General features: G+C 39.9%; 1 protein-coding gene and 2 non-coding genes across 3 annotated transcripts; all 3 read right to left on the bottom strand.

The window, feature by feature from the left end:
• Window positions 1–591: 591 nt before the first annotated feature.
• TRNAQ-CUG (transfer RNA glutamine (anticodon CUG)) lies at window positions 592–663 on the bottom strand. Its single transcript has one exon. It is a non-coding gene; the product is annotated as a tRNA-Gln (tRNA).
• Window positions 664–848: 185 nt separating this feature from the next.
• TRNAK-UUU (transfer RNA lysine (anticodon UUU)) lies at window positions 849–921 on the bottom strand. Its single transcript has one exon. It is a non-coding gene; the product is annotated as a tRNA-Lys (tRNA).
• Window positions 922–7,211: 6,290 nt separating this feature from the next.
• LOC128802151 (butyrophilin subfamily 2 member A2-like) lies at window positions 7,212–25,563 on the bottom strand. The gene is made up of 7 exons (XM_053968365.1): window positions 25,488–25,563; window positions 24,026–24,280; window positions 20,452–20,547; window positions 18,205–18,231; window positions 10,067–10,093; window positions 8,033–8,269; window positions 7,212–7,471 (listed from the first exon to the last, which is right to left on the bottom strand). Exons 1-7 carry the CDS (start codon window positions 25,561–25,563, stop codon window positions 7,212–7,214), a joined length of 978 nt encoding a protein of 325 aa, XP_053824340.1.
• Window positions 25,564–26,909: the final 1,346 nt, after the last annotated feature.

The following is a 26,909-nucleotide window of genomic DNA, read 5'->3' as shown; positions in this document are numbered from 1 at the left end:
CAGCCGTCGATCCTCTGCCACTCTACCTGTCCGTCTGTCGTGCCATCCAGTCTGTGCCACCCCGGCTGTCCATCTGTCCAGCTGTCCAGCCTGTCCCACCCCAGCTGTCCGTCTGTCTGACCATCAATCCTCTGCCACCCCACCTGTCCATCTGTCCGGCCATCCAGCCTCTCCCACCACGGCTGTCTGTCTGTGTGGCCTCTGCCAGCCCAGCTGTCTGTCTGGGACACCTCAGGCACACCTCGGGGACACCTCCGGGACACCTCCAGGACACCCTCGAACCAGGGACACCTCGGGGACACACTGGGGACACCTCAGGGACACCACGGGGACACCTCCGGGACACCTCGGGGACACCCTCGAACCAGGGACACCTCAGGGACACCTCAGGGACACCTCGGGGACACCACGGGGACACCTCGGGGACAGCCCCAAAGCAGGGACTCCCCGGGGACAGCTCGGGAACACCCCAGGGACACCTCGGGGACACCAGCAGGGTGTCCCCCGAAGCAGGGAAACCCTGGGGACACCTCGGGGACACCCCGGGGGCACCCCGGGCCGGGGGCTCGGCGCTGCCACAAAAGGAGGCGCAGGTCCCACCGAGATTCGAACTCGGATCGCTGGATTCAGAGTCCAGAGTGCTCACCATTACACCATGGGACCGCCCGTCACGCTCCGCGCCGCTCCCTCCGCCACGGAAAAGAGGCCGCGGGCCGGCCCCGCCGGAGCGCGCGGAGGAACCCCCGGAGAGGGCTGGGAAAAGAGGAAAAAGGGGGGAAAAAGGGTTAAAAAGGGTTAAAAACGGAAAAAAAAGGGAAAAAAGGGAATAAAAAGAAGAAAAGGCGAGTCGCCCGAACAGGGACTTGAACCCTGGACCCTCAGATTAAAAGTCTGATGCTCTACCGACTGAGCTATCCGGGCTCTGCCGCCAGCCCCGGACAAGGCGGGTTTGGGGAAAAACCGCGCGGGTTTGGGGAAAACTCCTGAGTTTGGGGGAAAATCGAGCGGTTATGGGGAAAAACCCGAGGATTTGGGGAAAAAATCAGGGGGTTATGGGGGAAAACCCCGAGGATTTGGGGAAAATCCTCACGGTTTTGAGGAGAAACCTCGTGATTTTCGGGAAAAACCCGAGGTTTGGGGGAAAACCGCGCGGGTTTGAGGAAAATTCCCGAGTTTCGGGGGAAATCCGGGGGTTATGGGGAAAACCCCGAGTGATTTGGGGGAAATCAGGAGGTTATGGGGAAAAATGTGGAATTTTGGGGAAAAACCCTCACAGTTTTGGGGAGAAACCTCGTGATTTTCGGGAAAAACCCCGAGGTTTGGGGAAAACCGCGCGGGTTTGGGGGAAAAAAATCAGGCATTATGGGGGAAAACCCGAGGATTTGAGGAAAAATCCGGGGGGTTATGGGGAAAACCCCGAGGATTTGGGGAAAAACCTCACAGTTTTGTGGAGAAACCTCGTGATTTTCGGGAAAAACCCGAGGTTTGGGGGAAAACCGCGCGGGTTTGAGGAAAATTCCCGAGGATTTGGGGAAAAAATCGGGTGGTTATGGGGGAAAACTTCACTGTATTGGGGAGAAACCTCGTGATTTTTGGGAAAAACTCGAGGGTTTGGGGAAAAACCCGAGGTTTTAGGGAGAAACTCGAGGTTTTAGGGAAAAACTCGCGAGTTTGGGGAAAAAATCGGGGGGTTATGGGGGAAACCCCGAGGATTTGGGGAAAAAATCGGGTGGTTATGGGGGAAAACTTCACTGTATTGGGGAGAAACCTCGTGATTTTCGGGAAAAACCCGAGGTTTTGGAGAAAATCGAGCGGTGTGGGGGGAAAAGCTGAGGTTTTAGGGAGAAACCCGAGGTTTTAGGGAGAAACCCGAGGTTTTAAGGAAAAACTCGAGATTTTGGGGAAAACCCCGTGGTTTTAGGGAAAAAAACTCGAGGTTTTAAGGAGAAACCCGAGGTTTTAGGGCGAAACCCGAGGTTTTGGGGAGAAACCTGATATTTTAGGGGAAAAACTCGAGATTTTGGGGAAAACCCCGAGATTTTGGGGAAAACCCCGGGGTTTTAGGGAATAACCCGAGGTTTGGGGGAAAACCCCGGGGTTTTAGGGAATAACCCGAGGTTTTGGGGAAAACCCCGGGGTTTTAGGGAATAACCCGAGGTTTTGGGGAAAACCCCGGGGTTTTAGGGAATAACCCGAGGTTTTGGGGAAAACCCCGGGGTTTTAGGGAATAACCCGAGGTTTTGGGGAAAACCCCGGGGTTTTCGGGGGTTTTAACTCGCCGGGGTTGGGGCAGGGACGCGGCCCCAGACACAGAACGGCCGCCCGGAATATGGAATCGGAGCTTTTTGGTTCGATTTAACCCCAGAAATCCTCAGTTTTCTCCTCAAACGCATTCCCGTGCAGCGGAGTAGAGAAATGACTTAATTTGGATTTCCTCCCCCCAAAAAAGAGCTTTTCATTGTCTTCCTGCTCCCCGAGTGAGAGATTCAGGGGTTTACTCCAAAATAATATTTTACTATTACTACTACCGCTATTAATAATAATAACAAAAGGTATGATAATAATTATGATAATAAGAATTATAATGATAATAATAATAGTAATTCTCAGAAATAATAAAAATAAAGTATGATATATAATAATGCAGCAGCATAATAATATAGAAATCTACTGGAATAAATTAGTAATAATAATTAATAACAAGATAATTATTAATATAATATAATATAATATAATATAATATAATATAATGTAATGTAATGTAATGTAATGTAATGTAATGTAATGTAATGTAATATAATATAATATAATATAATATAATATAATATAATATAATATAATATAATATAATATAATATAATATAATATAATATAATATATATTATTATTAATCCCCCCAAGGACCATTGGTGCACAGGCCCTTGCTGGAGGCCGCTCAGCACAGACTGCTCACATTTCCCAACATTTTCCCGACATTTTCACCCTCTTATTTCTCATTTTTCACCTCACATTTTCCACCCTCTTTCCCCCTCGTGTTTCCTATTCTTTATCTCACATTTTCCACCCTTTTTTCCCCTCATATTTCCTGACATTTTCTCCCCTCACGTTTCCCACCATTTTCACCCTCTTATTTCCCATTTTTTACCTCATATTTTCTGCCTTTTCCCCCTTCACATTTCCCAACCTTTTCTCCCTTCATGTTTCCCTCCATTTTCACCCTCAGGTTTACCATTTTTTACCTCACATTTCCTGGCATTTTCCTCCTCACGTTTCCCATTTTTTACCTCATATTTTCCACCCTCTTTCCCCCTTACATTTCCCACCATTTTCCACTCAGATTTCCCATTTTTTCCCTCACATTTTCCGCCCTTTTTGCCCTCACATTTCCCAGCAGTTTCTCTTTCCATGTTTCCCACCATTTTCATTCTCTTATTTCCCATTTTTTACCTCTAATTTTCCTCCTTTTTCCCCCCTCACATTTCCCACCATTTTCACCCTCTTATTTCTCATTTTTAACTCACATTTTCCACCCTCTTTCCCCCTCACATTTCCCAACACTTTCTCCCTTCACGTTTCTCACCCTTTCCCCCTCACATTTCCCATTTTCTCCCCCCACCTTTCCCATCCTTTTCCTCCCTCATGTTTCCTGAAATTTACACCCTCATGTTTCCCAACATTTTCTCCCCTCATGCTTCCCACCATTTTCACCCTCTTATTTCTCATTTTCACGCTCTTTCCCCCTCATGTTTCCCATTTTCTTACCTCACGTTTCCCACTCTTTTCTCCCCTCATGTTTCCCTCCATTTTCTCCCCTCATGTTTTCCACACGTTTTTCCCTCATGTTTCCCATTTTTTACCTCATGTTTCCAATTATTTTCTCCCCTCGTGTTTCCCTCCATTTTGCCCCCTCACGTTTCCTGCTCTTTTCTCCCCTCACTTTTCCCACCCTTTCCCCCTCACATTTCCCATTTTTTGCCTCACCTTTCTGCCCTTTCCCACCTCATGTTTTCCTCCATTTTCCCCCATCACGTTTCCCTCCATTTTCTCCCCTCACATTTCCCACCGTTTTCTCCCTCACATTTCCCACAATTTTTTCCTCTCACTTTTCCCACCCTTTTTTCCCCCTCACATTTCCCATTTTTTGCCTCAGCTTTTCTGGCCTCTTCCCCCTCATGTTTCACACCCTTTCCCCCTCATATTTCCCACCATTTTTCCCCTCGCATTTCCTGCTCTTTTCTCCCCTCGCATTTCCTGCTCTTTTTCCTCTCACTTTTCCCACCCATTTTCCCCTCACATTTCCCATTTTTTGCCTCACCTTTTCTGCCCTTTTCCCTTCACATTTCTCTCCATTTCCCCCCTCACGTTTTCCTCCATTTTCTCCCTCACATTTCTCTCCATTTTCTCCCTCACGTTTCCCGCTCTTTTCTCCCCTCACATTTTCCACCATTTCCCCCCCCTGTTTCCCATTTTTTCCTCACCTTTTCTGCCCTTTTCCCCCTCACGTTTCCCTGCATTTTCCCCCCTCACATTTCCCACCATTTTTTCTTCCCTCTTTTTTTTCCACCCTTTTCCCCCCTCACATTTCCCATTTTTTGCCTCACCTTTTCTGCCCTTTCCCCCCCATGTTTCACACCCATTTCCCCCTCACATTTCCCACTCTTCTCTCCCCTCACATTTCTTGCCATTTTTTCTCCTCATGTTTTCCACCCATTTTCCCCTCACATTCCCCATTTTTTACCTCATTTCCCTCCATTTTCCCCCTCACGTTTCCCGCTCTTTTCTCCCCTCACATTTTCTACCATTTCCCGTTTTTTGCCTCACCTTTTCTGCCCTTTCCCCCTCATGTTTCACACCCTTCTCCCCTCATGTTCCCCACTCTTTTCTCCCCTCACATTTCCTGCTCTTTTTCCTCTTTTTCCCACCCATTTTCCCCTCACATTTCCCATTTTTCACCTCGTTTCCCTCCATTTCCCCCCTCACATTTCCTGCCATTTCCCCCTGCTCACGTTTCCCTCCATTTTCTTGCCTCACTTTTCCCACCCTTTCTCCCGTCACATTTCCCATTTTTTGCCTCAAATTTTCTGCCCTTTCCCCCTCACGTTTCCCTCCATTTTCTCCCTCACGTTTCCCGCTCTTTTCTCCCCTCACATTTTCCACCATTCCCCCCCCGTTTCCCATTTATTGCCTCACCTTTTCTGCCCTTTCCCCCCCATGTTTCACACCCATTTCCCCCTCACATTTCCCACTCTTCTCTCCCCTCACATTTCCCGCCATTTTTTCCCTCGTATTTTCCACCCATTTTCCCCTCACATTTCCTATTTTTTGCCTCACCTTTTTTGCCCTTTCCCCCTCACGTTTCCTTCCATTTCCCCCATCACGTTTCCCTCCATTTTCTCCCTCACGTTTCCCGCTCTTTTCTCCCCTCACATTTTCCACCATTTTCCCCCTCACATTTCCCATTTATTGCCTCACCTTTTCTGCCCTTTTCCTCCCATGTTTCACACCCATTTCCCCCTCATGTTTCCCACTCTTCTCTCCCCTAACATTTCTTGCCATTTTTCCCCTCATGTTTTCCACCCATTTTCCCCTCACGTTTTCAATTTTTTACCTCATTTCCCTCCATTTTGCCCCTGACGTTTCCCACTCTTTTCTCCCCTCACATTTTCCACCATTTCCCCCCTGCGTTTCCCATTTTTTGCCTCACCTTTTCTGCCCTTTTCCCCTCATGTTTCCCTCCATTTTCCCCCCTCTCATTTCCCACCATTTTCTCCCCTCCTGATCTCACCCTTTTCCCCCCTCCTATTTCCCACCCACAAGTTTCACTTTTCCTCTCGACACATAGGCGATAATTGGTATATTTAAATAGGAATAATTTAAATTTTTAATATTTATATAATATTTTAATGTAATATTATATTTTATATATTAATTTTAAAATATTTTTTTTTAAGTTAATATGTTTAGGGTTAGGTTTAGGGTCATGGTTAGGGTCAGGGAATATTTAGAATACTAAAATGCAAATAATTTGAATATTTAACTGGGATTTCATTTTTAAATGCAAATATTCCAAAGCATTCTGGTTAGGGTTAAGGTTAGCGTTTGGGTTAGGGGATAATTGGAATTTTATAATGAGAATAATTTGGATGTTTTATCAGGAATTTAATTTTTAAACCCAATATTCCAAAGGTCATGGTTATGGTCATGGTCAGGGTTATGGTCAGTGAACATCTGGATATTAAAATGAGATTTATTTGAATATTTAGCAGGGAATTTAATTTTGAAAAGTGTCTATTCCAAAGGGTGTGGGTCAGGGCTAGGTTTACAGTCAGGGTTATGGTCAGTGAATAGTTGGAATATTAAAATGAGAATAATTTGAATATTTAACATGGAATTTAATTTTTAAATGCGAATTTTCCAAAAGGTTTGGAATAGGGTTAGGGGTTACTTGGAATATTAAGATGTGGATAATTTGAGTATTTAAGAAAGAATTTGATTTTTAAATGTGAATATTCCACAGGTCTCTCCCCGGCTGTTTCAAACCCCCACAGGCCGGATCCCCAGTCCATTCCCGTCAGATCCTGGCCTGAAGAACGGGAAAAGATTCCCGGAAATTTTCAGGGGGACGGATCCCAGGAGCTGCTTCTCCTCGGCGTCGAAGAAGGAGAGGGTTAGGGTAAGGATTAGCATTAGGGTTTGTCTTAGGGTACTTTGTTGGTGTCAGGGTAAGGTTAGGGGATAATTGTAATATTAAAATAGGAATAATTTGAATATTTAAGTTTGAATTTGGTTTAGGGTTAGAGTTAGGGTTAGGGTTAAGATTTGGGTTGGAGTAAGGATTAGTGTTAGGATTAGGGTCAGGTTTAGGGTTAGAGTTAGGGTTAGGGTTATGATTTGGGTTAGGGTTAGGGCCAGGTTTAGGTTTAGGGTTAGGGTTAGGGCTAGGGTCAGGTTTAGGATTTGTGTCCTTGTCAATGTCAGGGTAACGTTAGGTGATAATTGTAATATTAAAATGGGAATAATTTGAATATATAAATTCCAATTTGTTTTAGGGTAAAGATTAGCGTTAGGCTTTGTTTCTTCATCGTATTTAGGGTTAGGCTTAGTTTTAGGGTTAGGGGATTCTTGGAATATTAGAATAGGGGTAATTTGAATATTTTAGGAGAAATTTAATTTTTAAATGTGAATATTCCACAGGTCTCTCCCTGGCTGTTTCAAACCCCCACAGGCCGGATCCCCAGTCCATTCCCGTCAGATCCTGGCCTGAAGAACGGGAAAAGATTCCCGGAAATTTTCAGGGGGACGGATCCCAGGAGCTGCTTCTCCTCGGCGTCGAAGAACTCGAGCACGCACCGCTCCTGGTCCAGCAGCACCCCGAGCACGCGGCAGCGCCCGGAATTCCGCTCCAGCTTCCCGCCAGGTAGCCGGAATTCTCCCTGGGAATACGTCAGCCCTGGCGCCTCTTCCTCCGGGATGGAGGGGAGGAAATCATCCCGCAGGGAATCTGGGATGGGATTCAGGATGGAATCCCGCAGGGGATCCTGCAGGGAACCCGGGATGGAAATTGGGATGGAATCCCGCCGAGGATCCCACAGGGAATCCGGGATGGAAATTGGGATGGAATCCCGCCAAGGATCCTGCAGGGAATCCTGGATGGGATCCTGAATGGAATTCGGGATGGAATTTGGGATGGAATCCCGCCGAGGATCCTGCAGGGAATCCGGGATGGAATCCGGGATGGGATCCGCGATGGGATCCGAGATGGGATCCAGGATGGAATTCCTCAGGGGATCCCATGGAGAATCATCCTGCAGGGAATCCTGCATGGAATCCCGGATGGAATCCCGCAGGGAATCTGGGATAGGATCTGGGATGGAATCCCTCAGGGAATCCCGGATGGGATCCTGGAGGGAATCCGGGATGGAATCCTGGGTGGAGTCCCGAATGGAATCCTGGATGGAATTCCCCAGAGAATCCGGGAGACGATCTGGGATGGAAACATCCTGCAGGGAATCCGGGATGGAATCCCGGGTGCAATCCCGCAGGGAATCCCGGATGGAATCGCGGATCTCCTCCCGGAGCACGCCCAGCTCCCAGGCGCCGCCGTCTCCCAGCTCCACTTCCCAGTAGTGCTTCCCGCGGGAAAATCCCTCCCGCGCCACGGCCAGGGCGCCGGGGCAGGGCCGGGATCCGGGATCGCGGCGGAGGATCCGGGATCGGCCGCGGATCAGCAGCGCCGGGTGCGAGCAGCGCTCGTCCAGGGAGAGCGCGGCTGCGGGAGAGCGGGGGAGCGAATGATAGAGTTGGAGAGAGTTTGATAGCGTTTGATAGCATTTGATAAGGTGTGATAGCGTTTGATAAGGTGTGATAGCGTTTGATAAGGTGTGATAGCGTTTGATAGCGTTTGATAAGGTGTGATAGCGTTTGATAGCGTTTGATAAGGTGTGATAGCGTTTGATAAGGTGTGATAGCGTTTGATAGCGTTTGATAAGGTGTGATAGCGTTTGATAGCGTTTGATAAGGTGTGATAGCGTTTGATAAGGTGTGATAGTGTTTGATAAGGTGTGATAGCGTTTGATAAGGTGTGATAGCGTTTGATAGTGTTTGATAAGGTGTGATAGCGTTTGATAGCGTTTGATAGCGTTTGATAAGGTGTGATAGCGTTTGATAAGGTGTGATAGCATTTGATAAGGTGTGATAGTGTTTGATAGCGTTTGATAAGGTGTGATAGCGTTTGATAAGGTGTGATAGTGTTTGATAGTGTTTGATAAGGTGTGATAGCGTGTGATAAAGTGTGATAGCGTTTGATAAGGTGTGATAGCATTTGATAAGGTGTGATAGTGTTTGATAAGGTGTGATAGCGTGTGATAAGGTGTGATAGTGTTTGATAAGGTGTGATAGCGTTTGATAAGGTGTGATAGTGTTTGATAAGGTGTGATAGTGTTTGATAAGGTGTGATAGTGTTTGATAAGGTGTGATAGGGAACAAGAACAGGAACGGGAACGGGAACAGGAAGGGAAAGGGGAACGGGAACCGTAACAGGAATGGGAACGGGAATGGGAATGGGAACGGGAATTGGAATTGGAACGGGAAGGGAAACGGAAACGGGAACGGGAATGGGAACGGGAACGGGAACGGGAACGGGAACAGGGACGGGAATGGGAACAGGAATTGGAACAGGAACGGGAACGGGAACGGGAACGGGAACAGGAACGGGAATTGGAATGGGAACGAAAAGAGGAACGGGAACGGGAACGGGAATGGGAATGGGAACGGGAAGAGGAACGGGAATGGGAACGGGAACGGGAACGGGAACGGGAACAGGAACAGGAATGGGAACGGGAACGGGAACAGGAATTGGAACAGGAACGGGAAGGGGAACGGGAACGGGAATGGGAACAGGAATTGGAACGGGAAGGGGAACGGGAAGGGGAACGGGAATGGGAACGGGAATAGGAACAGGAACGGGAACGGGAACGGGAACAGGAATTGGAACGGGAAGGGGAACGGGAACGGGAACGGGAATGGGAACGGGAATAGGAACAGGAACGGGAACGGGAACGGGAACAGGAATTGGAACGGGAAGGGGAACAGGAACGGGAACGGGAACGGGAACAGGAACGGGAACGGGAACGGGAACAGGAATTGGAACGGGAAGGGGAACGGGAACGGGAAGGGGAACGGGAACGGGAATGGGAACGGGAATAGGAACAGGAACGGGAACGGGAACGGGAACAGGAATTGGAACGGGAAGGGGAACGGGAAGGGGAACGGGAACGGGAACGGGAACGGGAACGGGAACAGGAATTGGAACGGGAAGGGGAACGGGAACGGGAACGGGAACGGGAACGGGAACAGGAATTGGAACGGGAAGGGGAACAGGAACGGGAACGGGAACGGGAACGGGAACGCGAATAGGAACAGGAACGGGAACGGGAACGGGAACGGGAACGCGAATAGGAACAGGAACGGGAATTGGAACGGCAATGGGAATGGGAAACCAGAACGGGAAGCGGAAGCGGAAGCGGAAGCGGAAGCGGAAGGGCCGGGGCAGCTGGGCCGGACTCACCCGCGTGGCTCTGAGCCCGTCTGAAATCTGTGTGGAGAGCAGCACTAATTACGGTAATTAACGGCAATTAACGGCAGCTCATTTGCATACGGCCGGCGGGGCGGGTCCCACTCACCGAGCTGGGCCTGGATCTGCTCTGGAACGAGAAAATCCCAAAAGTTCCCAAAATTCCCAAATTCCTAAAATTCCCAAAGTTCCCAAAATTCCAAAAAATTCCAGAAATTCCAAATTCTGGAAATTCCCCAAATTCCCCAAAATTTTCGAAATTCCCCAAAATTAAAAAAAACCCCTCGAAATTCCAAAAAATTCCTAACAATTTCTGAAATTGCCAAATTCCCGGAATTCCAAAATCCCCAAAATTCCCACAGTCCTGAAATTCCCCGAAATTTCTGAAATTCCCAAAAAATTCCCCAAATCCCCAAATTCTCAAAAATTCCCCCAAAATTCCCAGAAATTCCCCAAATTCCCAAATTCCAGAAGTTTCCCAAATCCCCCAAATGCCAAAAAATTCCCAAAAATTCCTGAAATTCCCCCAAAATTCCTGGAATTCCCAATTCCCAAAATTCCTTAAAATCCCTAAAAATTCCCAAAATCCCAAAAATTCCCAAATTTCACCAAAAGCCCAAAAATTCCCCAAAAATTCCCAAAATTCCCCCAAAATTCCCTCGTCCCCTCACCGAGTCTCGCCTCCATCTCCATTTTCTCTGCCGGGCAAAAAAGCACTTAATGAATAAAGATTAATTAATTATTAGAAATTAATCACCACTCATTAATATCTGATTATTATTGTTAACGGAGAGAAAATAGAATTAATTATTAGAAATGAGTCCTCATTAATTAATCAATAATATTTCAAGGGAAATTTGAATGGATTATTAGGAATTAATAACCATCAATTAATAGTTGATTATCATTATTTATTATAACAAATAGAATTGCTTATTAGAAATTAATAATTATCAATTAATCAATTATATTTAGTGAAAATTTTGAATTGATCATTAGGAATTAATAACCATCAATTAATATTTGATTATCATTATTTATTAAGAGAAAATAGAATTCTTTATTAGAAATTAATAATTATTAATGAATCAATAATATTTAATGGGAAATTTGAATAGATTAATAGGAATTAATAATAATTAATTAATACTTGCTTATCATTATTTATTAAGAGAAAATAGGATTCTTTATTAGAAATGAGTCATTATTAATGAATCAATAATATTTAAAGGCAAATTTGAATGGATCATTAGGAATTAATAATAATTAATTCATACTTGATTATCATTATTTATTAAGAGAAAATAGAATTATTTATTAGAAATGAGTCCTTATTAATTAATCAATAATATTTAAAGGGAAATTTGAATGGATTATTAGGAACGAATAGCCATCAATTAATATTTGATTTTCATTATTTATTAAGAGAAAATAGAATTCTTTATTAGAAGTTAATAATTATTAATGAATCAATAATAACTAATGGGAAATTTGAATTGATAATTAGAAATTATTAACCGTCAATTAATACTTGATTATCATTATTTATTATAAGAAAATAGAATTATTTATTAGAAATTAATAATTATTAATTAATTAATAATATTTAATGGAAAGTTTGAATTGATTATTAGAAATTATTAGCCATCAATTAATATTTGATTATCAGTATTTATTAAGAGAAAATAGAATTGTTTATTAGAAATTAATAAGTATAATGAATAAATAATTTTTATTTGAAAATTTATTTATTATCAGAAATTAGTAACCATTAATATTTGATTATTAATAATTATTTATTAAAAGAAAATAGTATTAGTAATAATTATTAATGGATAAATTCTAATGGAAATTTTGATTATTAGAAATTAATAATCGTTAATTAATAAGTGATTATTATTTATTAAGATAAAAGGAATTATTTATTATAAACGAATAATTATTAATGACTTATTATTTCAATAAAAATATATTTATCATTAGAAATTAATAACCATTAATTAGTATTTGTTAGAAATTAATAATTATTAATGAATCAATAATTTCAAATGGAAATTTTAAATTTATTATACGAAATTATTATTATTATTATTATTATTATTATTATTATTATTAATATTATTATTGAATAATTTATTAGAAATAAGTAATTATTAATGAATCAATAATTTTAATTAAAAATGTATTTATTATTAGACATTAATAGCCATTAATTAATACTTTATCATAATCCTTAAGCTAAAATTGAATTATCAATTAGAAAGTAATAATTATTAATAAATAATTTATAATGAGAATTTGAATTTATTCTTAGATATTAATAGCCATTAATTAATAATTTTTGTAATTAATTATTTATTAAGAGAAAAAGGAATTATTTCTTAGAAAGTAAGAATTATTAATAAATATTTTTATTAAAATGTATTTCCTATTAGAAATTAATAACCATTAATTCATATTTGATTATTATTTAGTAAGATAAAATTGAATTATCAATTAGAAATGTATTAATTAATCAGAAATGTATTAATGGAAAAATTAATTCATTAATAATTAATAATATTTATTATTGAGAGGTTGAATTCATTATTAATTTATTATTAGAGGATTAAAGTCATTAATAATGAATATTTGATTATTAAGAATTTCTCTTTGAAAGTGGAATTTGTCATTAGAAATGAATAATTACAAATTAATGTTTATTATTAATAATTTCTTAATCGAACAATTAATTAATAATGAACATTTTATTAATAACAACTCATTACTTGAAACTTGAATTCAATATTAATTCATTATTTGGAACATATAATTCATTAATAATTAATATCCAATTAAGAATTTATTAATAGAAATTTGAATAAACTGTTAATTTCTTGTTAGAAAATTAAATTAATTATTAATGAATATTTCATTAATAATAATGGCTAATAGGAAATGGAATCGATTAATTTTTATTAGACAATTGAATTAATTAATAATGATTATTCTACTAATAATAATTTATTATTATAAAACTGAATGCATTATTAGAAATTAATAATTACACAGTATTATTTAATTAATAATTTATTAATAGAAAATAAATAAATCAACATTGAATATTTAATTATTAATAATTTATTATTAAAAAATCGAATTCATTATTAATTCATCACTAGAAAATTAAATGCATTAATAATGACTCTTTCATTATTACTAATGGATTATTAGGAAATGAATTATTAATTTATTAGTAGGCAATTAAATCCATTAATAACGAGTATTTCGTTATTAAAAATGAATTATTAGGGAAATTAATTAATTAATTATCTGTTATTAGACAATTAAGTTAATTAATAATGACTCTTTTCCCATGAATAATTTATTTTTATAAAACGGAAATAATTATTAGAAATTAATAATTGCAAATCAGTATTTTATTATTAAGAATGTATTAATAGAAAAATCTATTAATTAATAAGAACGGTTTCATTATCAATAATTTATTATTAAGAAATGGAATTCCTTATTAAATTTATTAATAATGATTACTTTCTTATTAAGTAATATTTAATCATTAATAATTTATTATTACTAAATAAAGTTATAATTAATATTTCATTGTTAATAATTTATTATTAAGACATGGAATTCCTTATTAAATTAATTAATAATTATTATTTTATTATTAATGAATATTTAATTAATAATTTATTAGCACTAAAAAGTTTTAATGAATAATTAATTATTAATAATTTATTATTAAGGAATGGAATTCCTGATTAAGTTAATTCATTATTATTTTTTATTAATGAATATTTAATGATTAATAATTAATTAATAGAAAATTCTCCATTAATTGGCAATTTCCGATTTTTTTGTGTCTTTCCCCCTGATGATCCCGGATTGATCCCTGGGCTCATTAATGAATTGTTTAATTAATGACTGCGCTAATTGATTGCTGCAGGAATTCATTAGGGAAGGAATTAATTAATTAACGAATTAATTAAGACTAATGAGCAGAAATGGGATTTTTACCCCTCTGGAGCTTCCCCGAGGCCTCCTCTGGGAACAACCGAGAGCCAATTAATTAGTGGAACTATTAATTAGAATTATTAATTGGACATTATTAATTAGAATTAATCGCAATTATGTCTTGGAATCAGTCCCAATTAATAATAATTGGCAATTATTAATTGGAATTATTCATTGGAATTACGAATTGGCAATTATTAATTTGGAATTATTAATTGGGAATTATTCATTGGGAATTATTAATTGGCAATTATTAATTAGAATTACTAATGGGGAATTATTAATTGGCAATTATTAATTGGGAATTATTAATTGGGAATTATTAATTCGAATTACTAATGGGGAATTATTAACTTGCAATTATTAATTGGGAATTATTAATTGGTAGCTATTAATTAAAATTATTCATTGGAATTACTAATTGGGACTTATTAATTGGCTATTATTCATTGGCAATTATTAATTGGGAATTAATCATTGTAATTTTTCATTGGGAATTATTAATTGGCAATTAGTAATTAGCAATTAGCAGTTGGCAATTATTATTGTAATTATTAATTGGAAATTATTAATTAGAATTATTAATTGGCAATTATTCATTGTCATTATTAATTGGAAATTATAATTTGGGACTTATTAATTGGGAATTAATAATTTGCAATTATGCATTGGCAATTATTAATTGGGAATTAGTCATTGGAACTGAGAATTAATTAGGCTAATAATTAATTAGAGCCTCATGATTCATTAATTAGAGGCTTACAAATAATAATTAGATGACAATAACCAATTTGACGCTAATGAGTAATTAATTAGCGGCTAATAATGAATAATTAGAGGCGAAAAAATCAATAATTAAATGCTGATCATTAATTAGGTGCTAATAAAGTCTTAATGGCTAATAACTAATAATTAGAGGCTAGTAGCTAATTAGAGGCTAATAACTAATTAATTAGAGGCTAATAACTAATTAGATACTAATTACAAATCGATTAGAGGCTAATAGCCAAGTAGAGGCCAGTAACTAATTAATTAGAGGCTAATAACTAATTAGGGGCTAATAACTAATTAATTAGAGGCCAATAGCCAATTAGAGGCTAATACCTAACTAGCGACTAATAATAGATTAATTAGAGCCTAATGGCCAATTAGGGTCTAATAAATAATTAATTAGAGCCTAATAACTAGCTAATTAGAGGCTAATAAGGATTTCATTCGAGGCTAATAACTAATTAGCAGCTAATCACCAATTAGAGTCTAATAAATAATTAGCAGCTAATAACTAATTAATTGGAACCTAATAACTAATTAATTAGAGCCTAATAACTAATTAATTAGAGGTTAATAGTTATTTAGAAGCTAATAACTAATTAGTTAACGGCTAATAACTAATTAGAGGCTAATAAGTAACTAATTAGAGGCTAATAGCCAATTAGAGGCTAACAACTAATTAGCACCTAATAATTTATTAATTAGAGGCTAATAGCCAATTAGCAGCTAATAACTAATTAATTAGTTTCTAATAGCCAATTAGAGGCTAATAACGAATTAATTAGGAGCAAAGATCATTGATTAGCAGCTAATCACTAATGAGATGTTAATCGGCAGTTAATGAGCGGCCATTGATGAATTAATTAGCAGTTAATCGTTAATTAATGAATGAATTAATGAATTAATTCTCTCTCACCCAGCTCCATCCTGAGCTCCTCCGTCTCTGCGGGGGGCGGGAACGCGGGAATGCCGGAATTCGGGATTTGGGAATTCGGGAATTGGGGTTTGGGAATTCGGGATTTGGGAATTTGGGAATTGGGAATTCGGGAATTTGGGGATTTGGGAATTTGGGGATTTGGGAATTGGGGTTTGGGAATTCGGGATTTGGGAAATTTGGGATTTGGGAATTCGGGAATTTGGGATTTGGGAATTGGGGTTTGGAAATTTGGGGATTTGGGATTTTGGGGATTTGGCAATTCGGGAATTCGTGATTTGGGAAATTTGGAATTTGGGATGTGGGATTTGGGGATTTGGGATTTAAGAATTCCGGAATTCAGGATTTGGGATTTGGGATTTGGGAATTTGGGAATTCGGGATTTGAGAATTCGGGATTTGGGATTTGGGGATTCGGGATTTGGGAATTTGGGATTTGGGGATTTGGGAAATTTGGGATTTGGGGATTCGGGATTGGGAATTTGGAATTTGGGATTTGGGATTTGGGGATTTGGGAATTTGGGATTTGAGAATTTGGGATTTGGGATTTGGGAATTTGGGATTTGAGAATTTGGGATTTGGGGATTTGGGATTTGAGAATTTGGGATTTGGGATTTGGGGATTTGGGATTTGAGAATTTGGGATTTGGGGATTCGGGATTGGGAATTTGGGATTTGGGATTTGGGGATTTGGGAATTGGGGTTTGGGAATTGGGATTTGAGGATTTGGGAATTTGGGGGAATTCAGGAATTCGGGAAATTTGGGGATTTGGGATTTCAGATTTGGGAATTTGGGATTTCGGAATTTGGAATTTGGGAATTGGGAAATTTGGGGGAAATTGGGATTTGGGATTTTGGGGATTTGGGATTTGGGGATTTGGGGATTTGGGATTTGGGAATTGGGATTTGAGGATTTGGGAATTTGGGGGGATTCGGGATTTCAGATTTGGAAATTTGGGATTTGGGAATTCGGGAATTCGGGAACTGGGAAATTTGGGGGAATTCGAGATTGGGGAATTTGAGATTGGGGAATTCAGGGATTGGGGAATTCAGGGATTTGGGATTTGGGAATTTGGGGATTTGGGATTCAGGGATTGGGGAATTCAGGGATTTGGGATTTGGGGAATTCCGGAACTGGGATTGGGGTTGGGCCGTGCCGCTCTCACCGGCGCTGATTTCCCGCTGCCGTTGCCCTGGGGACGGAATTGGGAATGTGCGGCTGCGCCGCTTTCCGCGGAATCCCAGAGTTACCTTATCTCATCTTATCTTATCTTATCTTATCTTATCTTATCTCATCTTATCTTATCCTATTCTTCAATTTAATTTAATCATTTCCCTTCATTTCCCTTCATTCTTCAATTTAATTTAATTTATTTTCTTTATTTTATTTTATTTTATTTTATTTTATTTTATTTTATTTTATTTTATTTTATTTTATTTTAATATTTTATTTTATTTTATTTTATTCTTCAATTTAATTTAATCATTTCCCTTCATTTCCCTTCATTCTTCAATTTAATTAATTTGAATTATTTCATTTTATTTTATTTTATTTTATTTTATTTTTCAATTAATTTCTATTTAATTTAATTTAATTCAATTCATTTGCTATTAAAATCAATTAAATTAATTTATTCTATTTTATTTTATTAAATATCATTTCATTTCAATTAATATTTCATTTAATTTCATTTCCAATTAAATTAAATTAAATTAAATTAAATTAAATTAAATTATTTTTATTTCATATAATTCCATTCCAATTAATATTTTATTTTATTTTATTTTATTTTATTTTATTTTATTTTTCAATTTAATTTAATTTAAAATAATTTATTATCTTTTATTTCATTTATTTAATTCCATTTCATTTCAATTAATATTTCATTTTATTTTATTTTAAATTTAATCTAATTTAATTTAATTCATTTAATTTCCTTTAATTTAATTTAATTTAATTTTTAATTTTATTTTTAAAATAAATGAAATTAAATTCATTTACTTCATTTATTTAATTTATTTTGTTTTATAATTTAATTACATTTTTTTCTTTTTTTTAATTGGGGATTAATTTAATTAATTAGAAGAATCACTAGTAATTAAAATAATGAATCAATCAATTAATTTATAATTTATAATTGATCAGTATTTAATATAAAACACATCAAATTATATATTCATATTTCCTATCTAATTTAAATATAATTACCATTTAATTTAATTAATGCATAGTCTAATAATTTCCAATTAATTCATAATTAATTGATAAATGAATCAACAGAATCAATAAAATTTATTCGAAATTAAAATTGAAATAAATGAAAATTAATTGGAAAAGTATTTAAGATTAATTTGAAGCCATGAATAATTAATGATTAATTAATGAATTCATTAATTAATTAATGCACTCACGCTCCTGAGCCACGACCCGGCGATCCCCTGGGGAAACAGGGCGTAATTAATGGCTAATTAACGGCAATTAATGGGCAATTAATGGGGAAATTAGGGGTAATTAATGGCTAATTAACGGCAATTAATGGGCAATTAATGGGGAAATTATGGGTAATTAATGGCTAATTAACGGCAATTAATGGGGAAATTATGGGTAATTAATGGCGAATTAACGGCAATTAATGGGCAATTATGGGTAATTAATGGCTAATTAACGGCAGTTAATGGGCAATTAATGGGGAAATTATGGGTAATTAATGGCTAATTAACAGCAATTAATGGAGAAATTATGGCTAATTAATGGCTAATTAACCAGCAATTAATGGGCAATTAATGGGGGAATTATGGGTAATTAATGGCTAATTAACGGCAGTTAATGGGCAATTAATGGGGAAATTATGGGTAATTAATGGCTAATTAACGGCAATTAATGGAGAAATTATGGCTAATTAATGGCTAATTAACCAGCAATTAATGGGCAATTAATGGGGGAATTATGGGTAATTAATGGCTAATTAACGGCAATTAATGGGCAATTAGTGGGGAAATTATGGGTAATTAATGACTAATTAACGGCAATTAATGGGCAATTAATGGATAAATTTTGGGTAATTAATGGCTAATTAAACAGCAATTAATGGGCAATTAATGGGGAAATTATGGGTAATTAATGGCTAATTAACGGCAATTAATGGCCAATTAATGGGGGAATTATGGGTAATTAATGGGTAAATAATGAGCATTTAATGGGCAATTAATGGGTAATTAATGGGGAAATAACGAGAAGTTAATTGGCAATTAATGGATAATTAATGGGTAACATATGGGTAATGAATGGGTAAATAATGATCAGTTAATGGGCAATTAATGGGTAATTAACGGGGAAATTATGGGTAATTAATGGCTAATTAATGGGTAATACATGGGTACATTGTGGGTAATTAATTGGTAATTAATGGCTAATAAATAAGTATATTGTGAGTAATTAATTGGTAATTGATGGCATATATATAGGTAATTAATGGGTAATAAATTGGTCCATTTTGGATAATTAATTGGTAATTAATGGCTAATAAATAGGTAATTAATGAGTAATCAATTGGTACATTATGGGTAATTAATTGGTAATTAATGGCATATATATAGGTAATTAATGAGTAATCAATTGGTACGTTATGGGTAATTAATTGGTAATTAATGGCTATTAAATAGGTAATTAATGAGTAATAAATTGGTACATTATGGATAATTAATTAGTAATTAATGGCTAATAAATGGGTACATTATGGATAATTAATTGGTAATTAATGGATAATAAGTGCGGACATTATGGGTAATTAATGGCTAATAAATGAGTAGCTAATGAGTAATTAATGAGTCAGTTATGGGTAATTAATTAGAAATGAGGCAAAATGGAAATGAAGGAATAAAACGGAAACGAAAGGAAATGAAAGGAAGTAAAATGAAATAAAGGGGAATTAAAATAAAATAAAATAAAATAAAATAAAATAAAATAAAATAAAATAAAGGAAATAAAAAGGAAATAAATTGAAATAAAAGGAAATAAAAGGAAAAAAGGGGAATTAAAAGGTAATTAAAATGAAATAAAAGGAAATAAAGCTAATTAAAAGGCAATTAAAAGGTAATTAAAGGTAATAAAAGGCAATTAAAAGGTAATTAAAAGAAAAAAAAAAGGAAGTAAAATAAAATAAAGGCAATTGAAAGGTAATTAAAGGAAATTAAAGGCAATTAAAAGGTAATTAAAGGTAATTAAAGACAATTAAAAGGTAATTAAAAGGAAATAAAAGGAAATAAAAGGAAATAAAGGTAATTAAAAGGCAATTAAAAGGCGATTAAAGGCAATAGAAGGCAATTAAAGGCAATTAAAAGGTAATTAAAGACAATGAAAAGGTAATTAAACGGTAATTAAAAGGTAATTAAAACCTAATTAAAGGCAATGAAAAGGTAATTAACGGCAATTAAAAGGAAATAAAAGGAAATAAAGGTAATTAAAGGCAATTAAAAGGTAAATAAATTTAATTAAAGGCAATTAAAAGGGAATTAAAGGCAATTAAAAGGGAATTAAAGGCAATTAAAAGGTAATTAAAAGGCGATTAAAAGGTAATTAAGGGTAATTAAAAGGCAATCGAAAGGTAATTAAGGGTAATTAAAGGGTAATTAAGGTCAATGACGGCGGGCGGGGCTCACGGCGCAGTCGCAGCGCGGCCGCCAGCGCCAGCCCCAGCGCCAGCAGCAGCAGCAGCAGCAGCGGCGCCCGCGGCCACGGCGACGGGAACAGCGCGCCTGGAAAAGCGGGAATAACAGCGGGAATAACGGGGATTAACAGCGGGAATAGCGGGAATAACAGCGGGAATAACAACGGGAATAACAGGGATTAACAACGGGAATAACGGGGATTAACAGCGGGAATAACGGGGATTAACAACGGGAATAACGGGGATTAACAACGGGAATAGCGGGAATAACAACGGGGATTAACAACGGGAATAGCGGGAATAACAACGGGGATTAACAACGGGAATAGCGGGAATAACAACGGGAATAACAACGGGAATAACGGGAATAACAACGGGAATAACGGGATTAACAGCGGGAATAACGGGGATTAACAGCGGGAATAGCGGGAATAACAGCGGGAATAACAACGGGAATAACAGGGATTAACAACGGGAATAACGGGGATTAACAACGGGAATAGCGGGAATAACAACGGGAATAACGGGATTAACAGCGGGAATAACGGGAATAACAGCGGGAATAACGGGATTAACAGCGGGAATAGCGGGAATAACAGCGGGAATTAACAACGGGAATAACGGGGATTAACAGCGGGAATAGCGGGAATAACAACGGGAATAACGGGGATTAACAATGGGAATAACGGGGATTAACAACGGGAATAACAGGGATTAACAATGGGAATAACCGGGAATTAACGGGAATAACAGGGATTAACAACGGGAATAGCGGGATTAACAACAGGAATAACGGGGAATTAACAACGGGAATAACGGGGATTAACAACGGGAATAACGGGGATTAACAACAGGAATAACGGGGATTAACAATGGGAATAACGGGAATTAACAACGGGAATAACGGGGGATTAACAGCGGGAATAACGGGGATTAACAACGGGAATAACGGGGATTAACAACGGGAATAACGGGAATAACAACGGGAATACCGGGGATTAACAACGGGGATTGACAACGGGAATAACGGGAATAACAACGGGAATAGCGGGGATTAACAGCGGGAATAACGGGGATTAACAACGGGAATAACGGGAATAACAACGGGAATACCGGGGATTAACAACGGGGATTGACAACGGGAATAACGGGAATAACAACGGGAATAACGGGGATTAACAACAGGAATAACGGGAATTAACAACGCGAATAACGGGGATTAACAACGGGAATAACGGGGATTAACAACGGGAATAGCGGGAATAACAACGGGAATAACGGGATTAACAACGGGAATAACGGGGATTAACAGCGGGAATAGCGGGAATAACAACGGGAATAACGGGAATAACAACGGGAATAACGGGATTAACAACGGGAATAACGGGGATTAACAACGGGGATTAACAACGGGAATAACGGGAATAACAACGGGAATAACGGGGATTAACAACGGGAATAGCGGGAATAACAACGGGAATTAACAACGGGAATAACAACGGGAATAACGGGGATTAACAGCGGGAATAGCGGGAATAACAACGGGAATAACGGGAATAACAACGGGAATAACGGGATTAACAACGGGAATAACGGGGATTAACAACGGGAATAACGGGAATAACAACGGGAATAACGGGGATTAACAACGGGAATAGCGGGAATAACAACGGGGATTAACAACGGGAATAGCGGGAATAACAACGGGGATTAACAACGGGAATAGCGGGAATAACAACGGGAATAACGGGATTAACAGCGGGAATAGCGGGAATAACAACGGGAATTAACAACGGGAATAACGGGGAATTAACGGGAATAACAGGGATTAACAACGGGAATAACGGGGAATCAACGGGAATAACGGGGAATTAACAACGGGAATAACGGGGAATTAACAACGGGAATAACGGGGAATTAATGGGAATAACGGGGAATTAACAGGAATAACGAGGAATTAACAACGGGAATACCAGGATTAGCAACGGGAATAACGGGATTAACAGCGGGAATAGCGGGAATAACAACGGGAATAACGGGATTAACAACGGGAATAACGGGGATTAACAATGGGAATAACGGGGAATTAACAACGGGAATAACGGGGATTAACAATGGGAATAACGGGGATTAACAATGGGAATAACGGGGATTAACAACGGGAATAACAGGGATTAACAATGGGAATAACCGGGAATTAACGGGAATAACAGGGATTAACAACGGGAATAGCGGGATTAACAACAGGAATAACGGGGAATTAACAACGGGAATAACGGGGATTAACAACGGGAATAACGGGGATTAACAACAGGAATAACGGGGATTAACAATGGGAATAACGGGAATTAACAACGGGAATAACGGGGATTAACAGCGGGAATAACGGGGATTAACAACGGGAATAACGGGGATTAACAACGGGAATAACGGGAATAACAACGGGAATACCGGGGATTAACAACGGGGATTGACAACGGGAATAACGGGAATAACAACGGGAATAGCGGGGATTAACAGCGGGAATAACGGGGATTAACAACGGGAATAACGGGAATAACAACGGGAATAGCGGGGATTAACAGCGGGAATAACGGGATTAACAACGGGAATAACGGGGATTAACAACGGGGATTAACAACGGGAATAACAGGAATAACAACGGGAATACCGGGATTAACAACGGGAATAACAGGGATTAACAACGGGAATAACGGGGATTAACAACGGGAATAACGGGATTAACAATGGGAATAACGGGGATTAACAACGGGAATAACGGGGATTAACAACGGGAATAACGGGGATTAACGGGAATAACGGGAAATTAACAACGGGAATAACGGGAATAACAACGGGAATAACGGGGATTAACAACGGGAATAACGGGGATTAACAGCGGGAATAACGGGGGAATTAACAACGGGAATAACGGGGAATTAACGGGAATAATGGGGGAATTAACGGGAATAATGGGGAATTAACAACGGGAATAACGGGGATTAACAATGGGAATAACGGGGAATTAACAACGGGAATAACGGGGAATTAACGGGAATAATGGGGGAATTAACGGGAATAATGGGGAATTAACAATGGGAATAACGGGGATTAACAATGGGAATAACGGGGAATTAACAACGGGAATAACGGGGAATTAACGGGAATAATGGGGGAATTAACGGGAATAATGGGGAATTAACAACGGGAATAACGGGGAATTAACAATGGGAATAACGGGGAATTAACAACGGGAATAACGGGGAATTAACGGGAATAATGGGGGAATTAACGGGAATAATGAGGAATTAACAACGGGAATAACGGGGAATTAACAACGGGAATAACGGGAAATTAATGGGAATAACGGGCAATTAACGGGAATGCTGGGGAAATGAACGGGAAAACTCCACAACACCCTGGAAAGCTGCGGAAAGTCCCAGAAAAGGCCAGAAACCCCCAGAAAACTCCAGAACACCCTGGAAAGCCGCGGAAAATCCCGGAAAAGGCCAGCCCAGCCCTTGGCGTTCCCCCGGCAGAATTCCCGGTTGGCGCGTCGGGCTCACCGGCGATGACCACGGCGCTCTGCGCGCCGCCCTGGCCCAGCTGGGCGCGGCAGGCGGCGGCGTTGCCGGAGCCCGGCCGGAGCAGCGCGGAGCTGCCGGGGCTCCCGCCGGCCTCCGGAATCGCCGGCAGGTCCCGGCCGTGCCCGTCGCTCCAGAGCAGGCGGCCGGGCGGCAGCGGCCGCGCCGGGAGGCACCGCAGCCGGATGCCGTCGCGCTCCGGCCCCTCCACGATCAGCAGCGGCTCCCGGAGCTCCCCTGCGGAAAATCCCGGAGATGCCGGCAGGGCTTGGGGTCAATAATCCCCAATCGATTGGGGTCAATAGTGCCGGATCGGTTATCGATCCTGACCAGTGGGTTGGGGCCGATAGCCCGGGGTTGTTGGGGATCAATATCCCGAGATTGATTGGGATCAATAGTCCCAGATTGATTGGGATCAATACCACAGGATAGCTTGGGATCAATATCCTGGGATTGATTGGGATCAATAGACCCAGATTGATTGGGATCAATAGTCCCAGATTGATTGGGATCAATATCCTGGGATTGATTGGAATCAATATCCTGAGATTGATTGGGATCAATAGTCCCAGATTGATTGGGATCAATAGTCCCAGATTGATTGGGATCAATATCCTGGGATTGATTGGGATCAACAGTCCCAGATTGATTGGGATCAATAGTCCCAGATTGATTGGGATCAATACCACAGGATAGATTGGGATCAGTATCCTGGGATTGATTGGGATCAATATCCCCAGATTGATTGGGATCAATATTCTATAATTGTTCGGGATCAATATTCCCAGATTGTTTGGGATCAATATCCTGGGATTGATTTGGGATCAATATTCTATAATTGATTGGGATCAATATCCCAGGATTCTTTGGGATCAATATTCTATAATTGGGATCAATATCCTGGTTTGGTTTGGGTTCAGTATTCCCGGAACTCTTTGGGATTCACATTCTGGGATTCTTTGGGTCCAATATTCCCAAATTTTTGGGGTTTCCCATTCCTGGGATTTTTAGGGTTTCCCATTCCCGGAATTTTTGGGATTTCCCATTCCCGGAATTTTTGGGATTTCCCATTCCTGGGATTTTGGGGTTTCCCATTCCCGGGATTTTGGGGTTTCCCGTTCCCGGGAATTTTGGGGTTTCCCGTTCCCGGGCTTTTGGGGTTTCCCATTCCCGGGATTTTGGGATTTCCCATTCCTGGGAATTTTTGGGATTTCCCATTCCTGGGATTTTGGGGTTTCCCATTCCCGGGATTTTGGGATTTCCCATGCCTGGGATTTTGGGGTTTCCCATTCCCGGGAATTTTGGGGTTTCCCGTTCCCGGGGTTTTTGGGGTTTCCCATTCCCCGATTCGGGATCCCCATTCCCTCATGGATAATGACTCCGGGGGAATTTGGATCCCGAAGTTCCTTCCCCACCCGAGCGATTCCCGATCCCACAAACTCACCTATTATGGGATGGAGCGTGGAGAGCGCCAGGAGCAGCAGCGGGGTCGGGATTCCCGGTGCCAGTCCTGATCCCATTCCTGATCCTGGTCCTGATCCCGTTCCTGGTCCTGGTCCCGGTCCTAGTCCTGATCCCAATCCCGATCCAGATCCCGATCCTGATCCCAATCCCGATCCCGATCCAGATCCCGATCCTGATCCCAATCCAGATCCTGATTGCGATCCCGATCCTGATCCTGATCCCAATCCAATCCCGATCCCGATCCTGATCCCGATTCTGATCCTGATCCCAATCCAATCCCGATCCCGATTGCGATCCCGATCCTGATCCTGATCCCAATCCAATCCCGATCCCGATCCTGATCCCGATTCTGATCCTGATACCAATCCAGATCCTGATTCCAATCCTGATCCCAGTACTGGTCCTGATCCCCATCCAGATCCCAGTCCTGATCCTGATCCCGATCGCAATCCCGATCCCGATCCTGATCCCAATCTCGATCCTGATCCCGATCCCGATCCCAATCCTGATCCAGACCCGATCCTGATCCCAATCCCAATCCCGATCCCGATCCTGATCCCGATCTCGATCCTGATCCCGATCCCAATCCTGATCCAGACCCGATCCCAATCCCGATCCTGATCCCAATCCAGATCCCGATCCTGATCCCAGTCCTGATCCTGATCCTGATCCCAATCCAGATCCCGATCCTGATCCCAGTCCTGGTCCTAATCCCAATCCAGATCCTGATCCCGATTCTGATCCTGATACCAATCCAGATCCTGATCCCAATCCCAATCCAGATCCCAGTCCTGATCTCGATCCCAATCCTGATCCCAATCCTGATCCCAATCCAGATCCCGATCCTGATCCTGATCCTGATCCCGATCCTGATCCCGATCCCAATCCCGATCCTGATCCCAATTCCAATCCTGATGCCAATCCCAATCCTGATCCCGATCCTGATCCCAGTCCTGATCCCAATCCTGATGCCAATCCCAATCCTGATCCTGATCCCAGTCCTGATCCCAATCCTGATGCCAATCCCAATCCTGATCCCAATCCTGATCCCGATCCTGATCCCAGTCCTGATCCCAATCCCGATGCCAATCCCAATCCTGATCCTGATCCCAGTCCTGATCCCAATCCTGATCCCAATCCTGATCCCGATCCTGATCCCAGTCCTGATCCCAATCCCGATGCCAATCCCAATCCTGATCCTGATCCCAGTCCTGGTCCCAATCCCAATCCCGATCCAGACCCCGATCCTGATCCCAATCCCGATCCCGATGCCAGTCCTGATCCTGATCCTGATCCTGATCCTGAACCCGATCCAGATCCCAATCCCGATCCCGATCTCACTCCCGATCCTTATCCCAATCCCGATCCCAATCCTGATCCCAATCCGGATCCCGTGGGGAAA

The sequence above is a fragment of the Vidua chalybeata genome, chromosome 34 (genome assembly GCF_026979565.1).
Source record: "Vidua chalybeata isolate OUT-0048 chromosome 34, bVidCha1 merged haplotype, whole genome shotgun sequence".
NCBI classification, from domain to species: domain Eukaryota; kingdom Metazoa; phylum Chordata; class Aves; order Passeriformes; family Viduidae; genus Vidua; species Vidua chalybeata.
This window is presented reverse-complemented; position numbering and strand designations above follow the sequence as displayed.

Bases quoted from the DNA above. Each gene is read 5' to 3' on its own strand.
- LOC128802151 (XM_053968365.1), bottom strand. From the start codon at position 25,563: ATGGGATCAGGACTGGCACCGGGAATCCCGACCCCGCTGCTGCTCCTG. The intron at 24,281-25,487 runs GTGAGTTTGTGG...GATTTTCCGCAG, and splicing joins CACGCTCCATCCCATAATAG to GGGAGCTCCGGGAGCCGCTG. The intron at 7,472-8,032 runs GCACCCGGGATT...TCCTCCCCTCCA, and splicing joins CCGGGATTCCCTGCGGGATT to TCCCGGAGGAAGAGGCGCCA.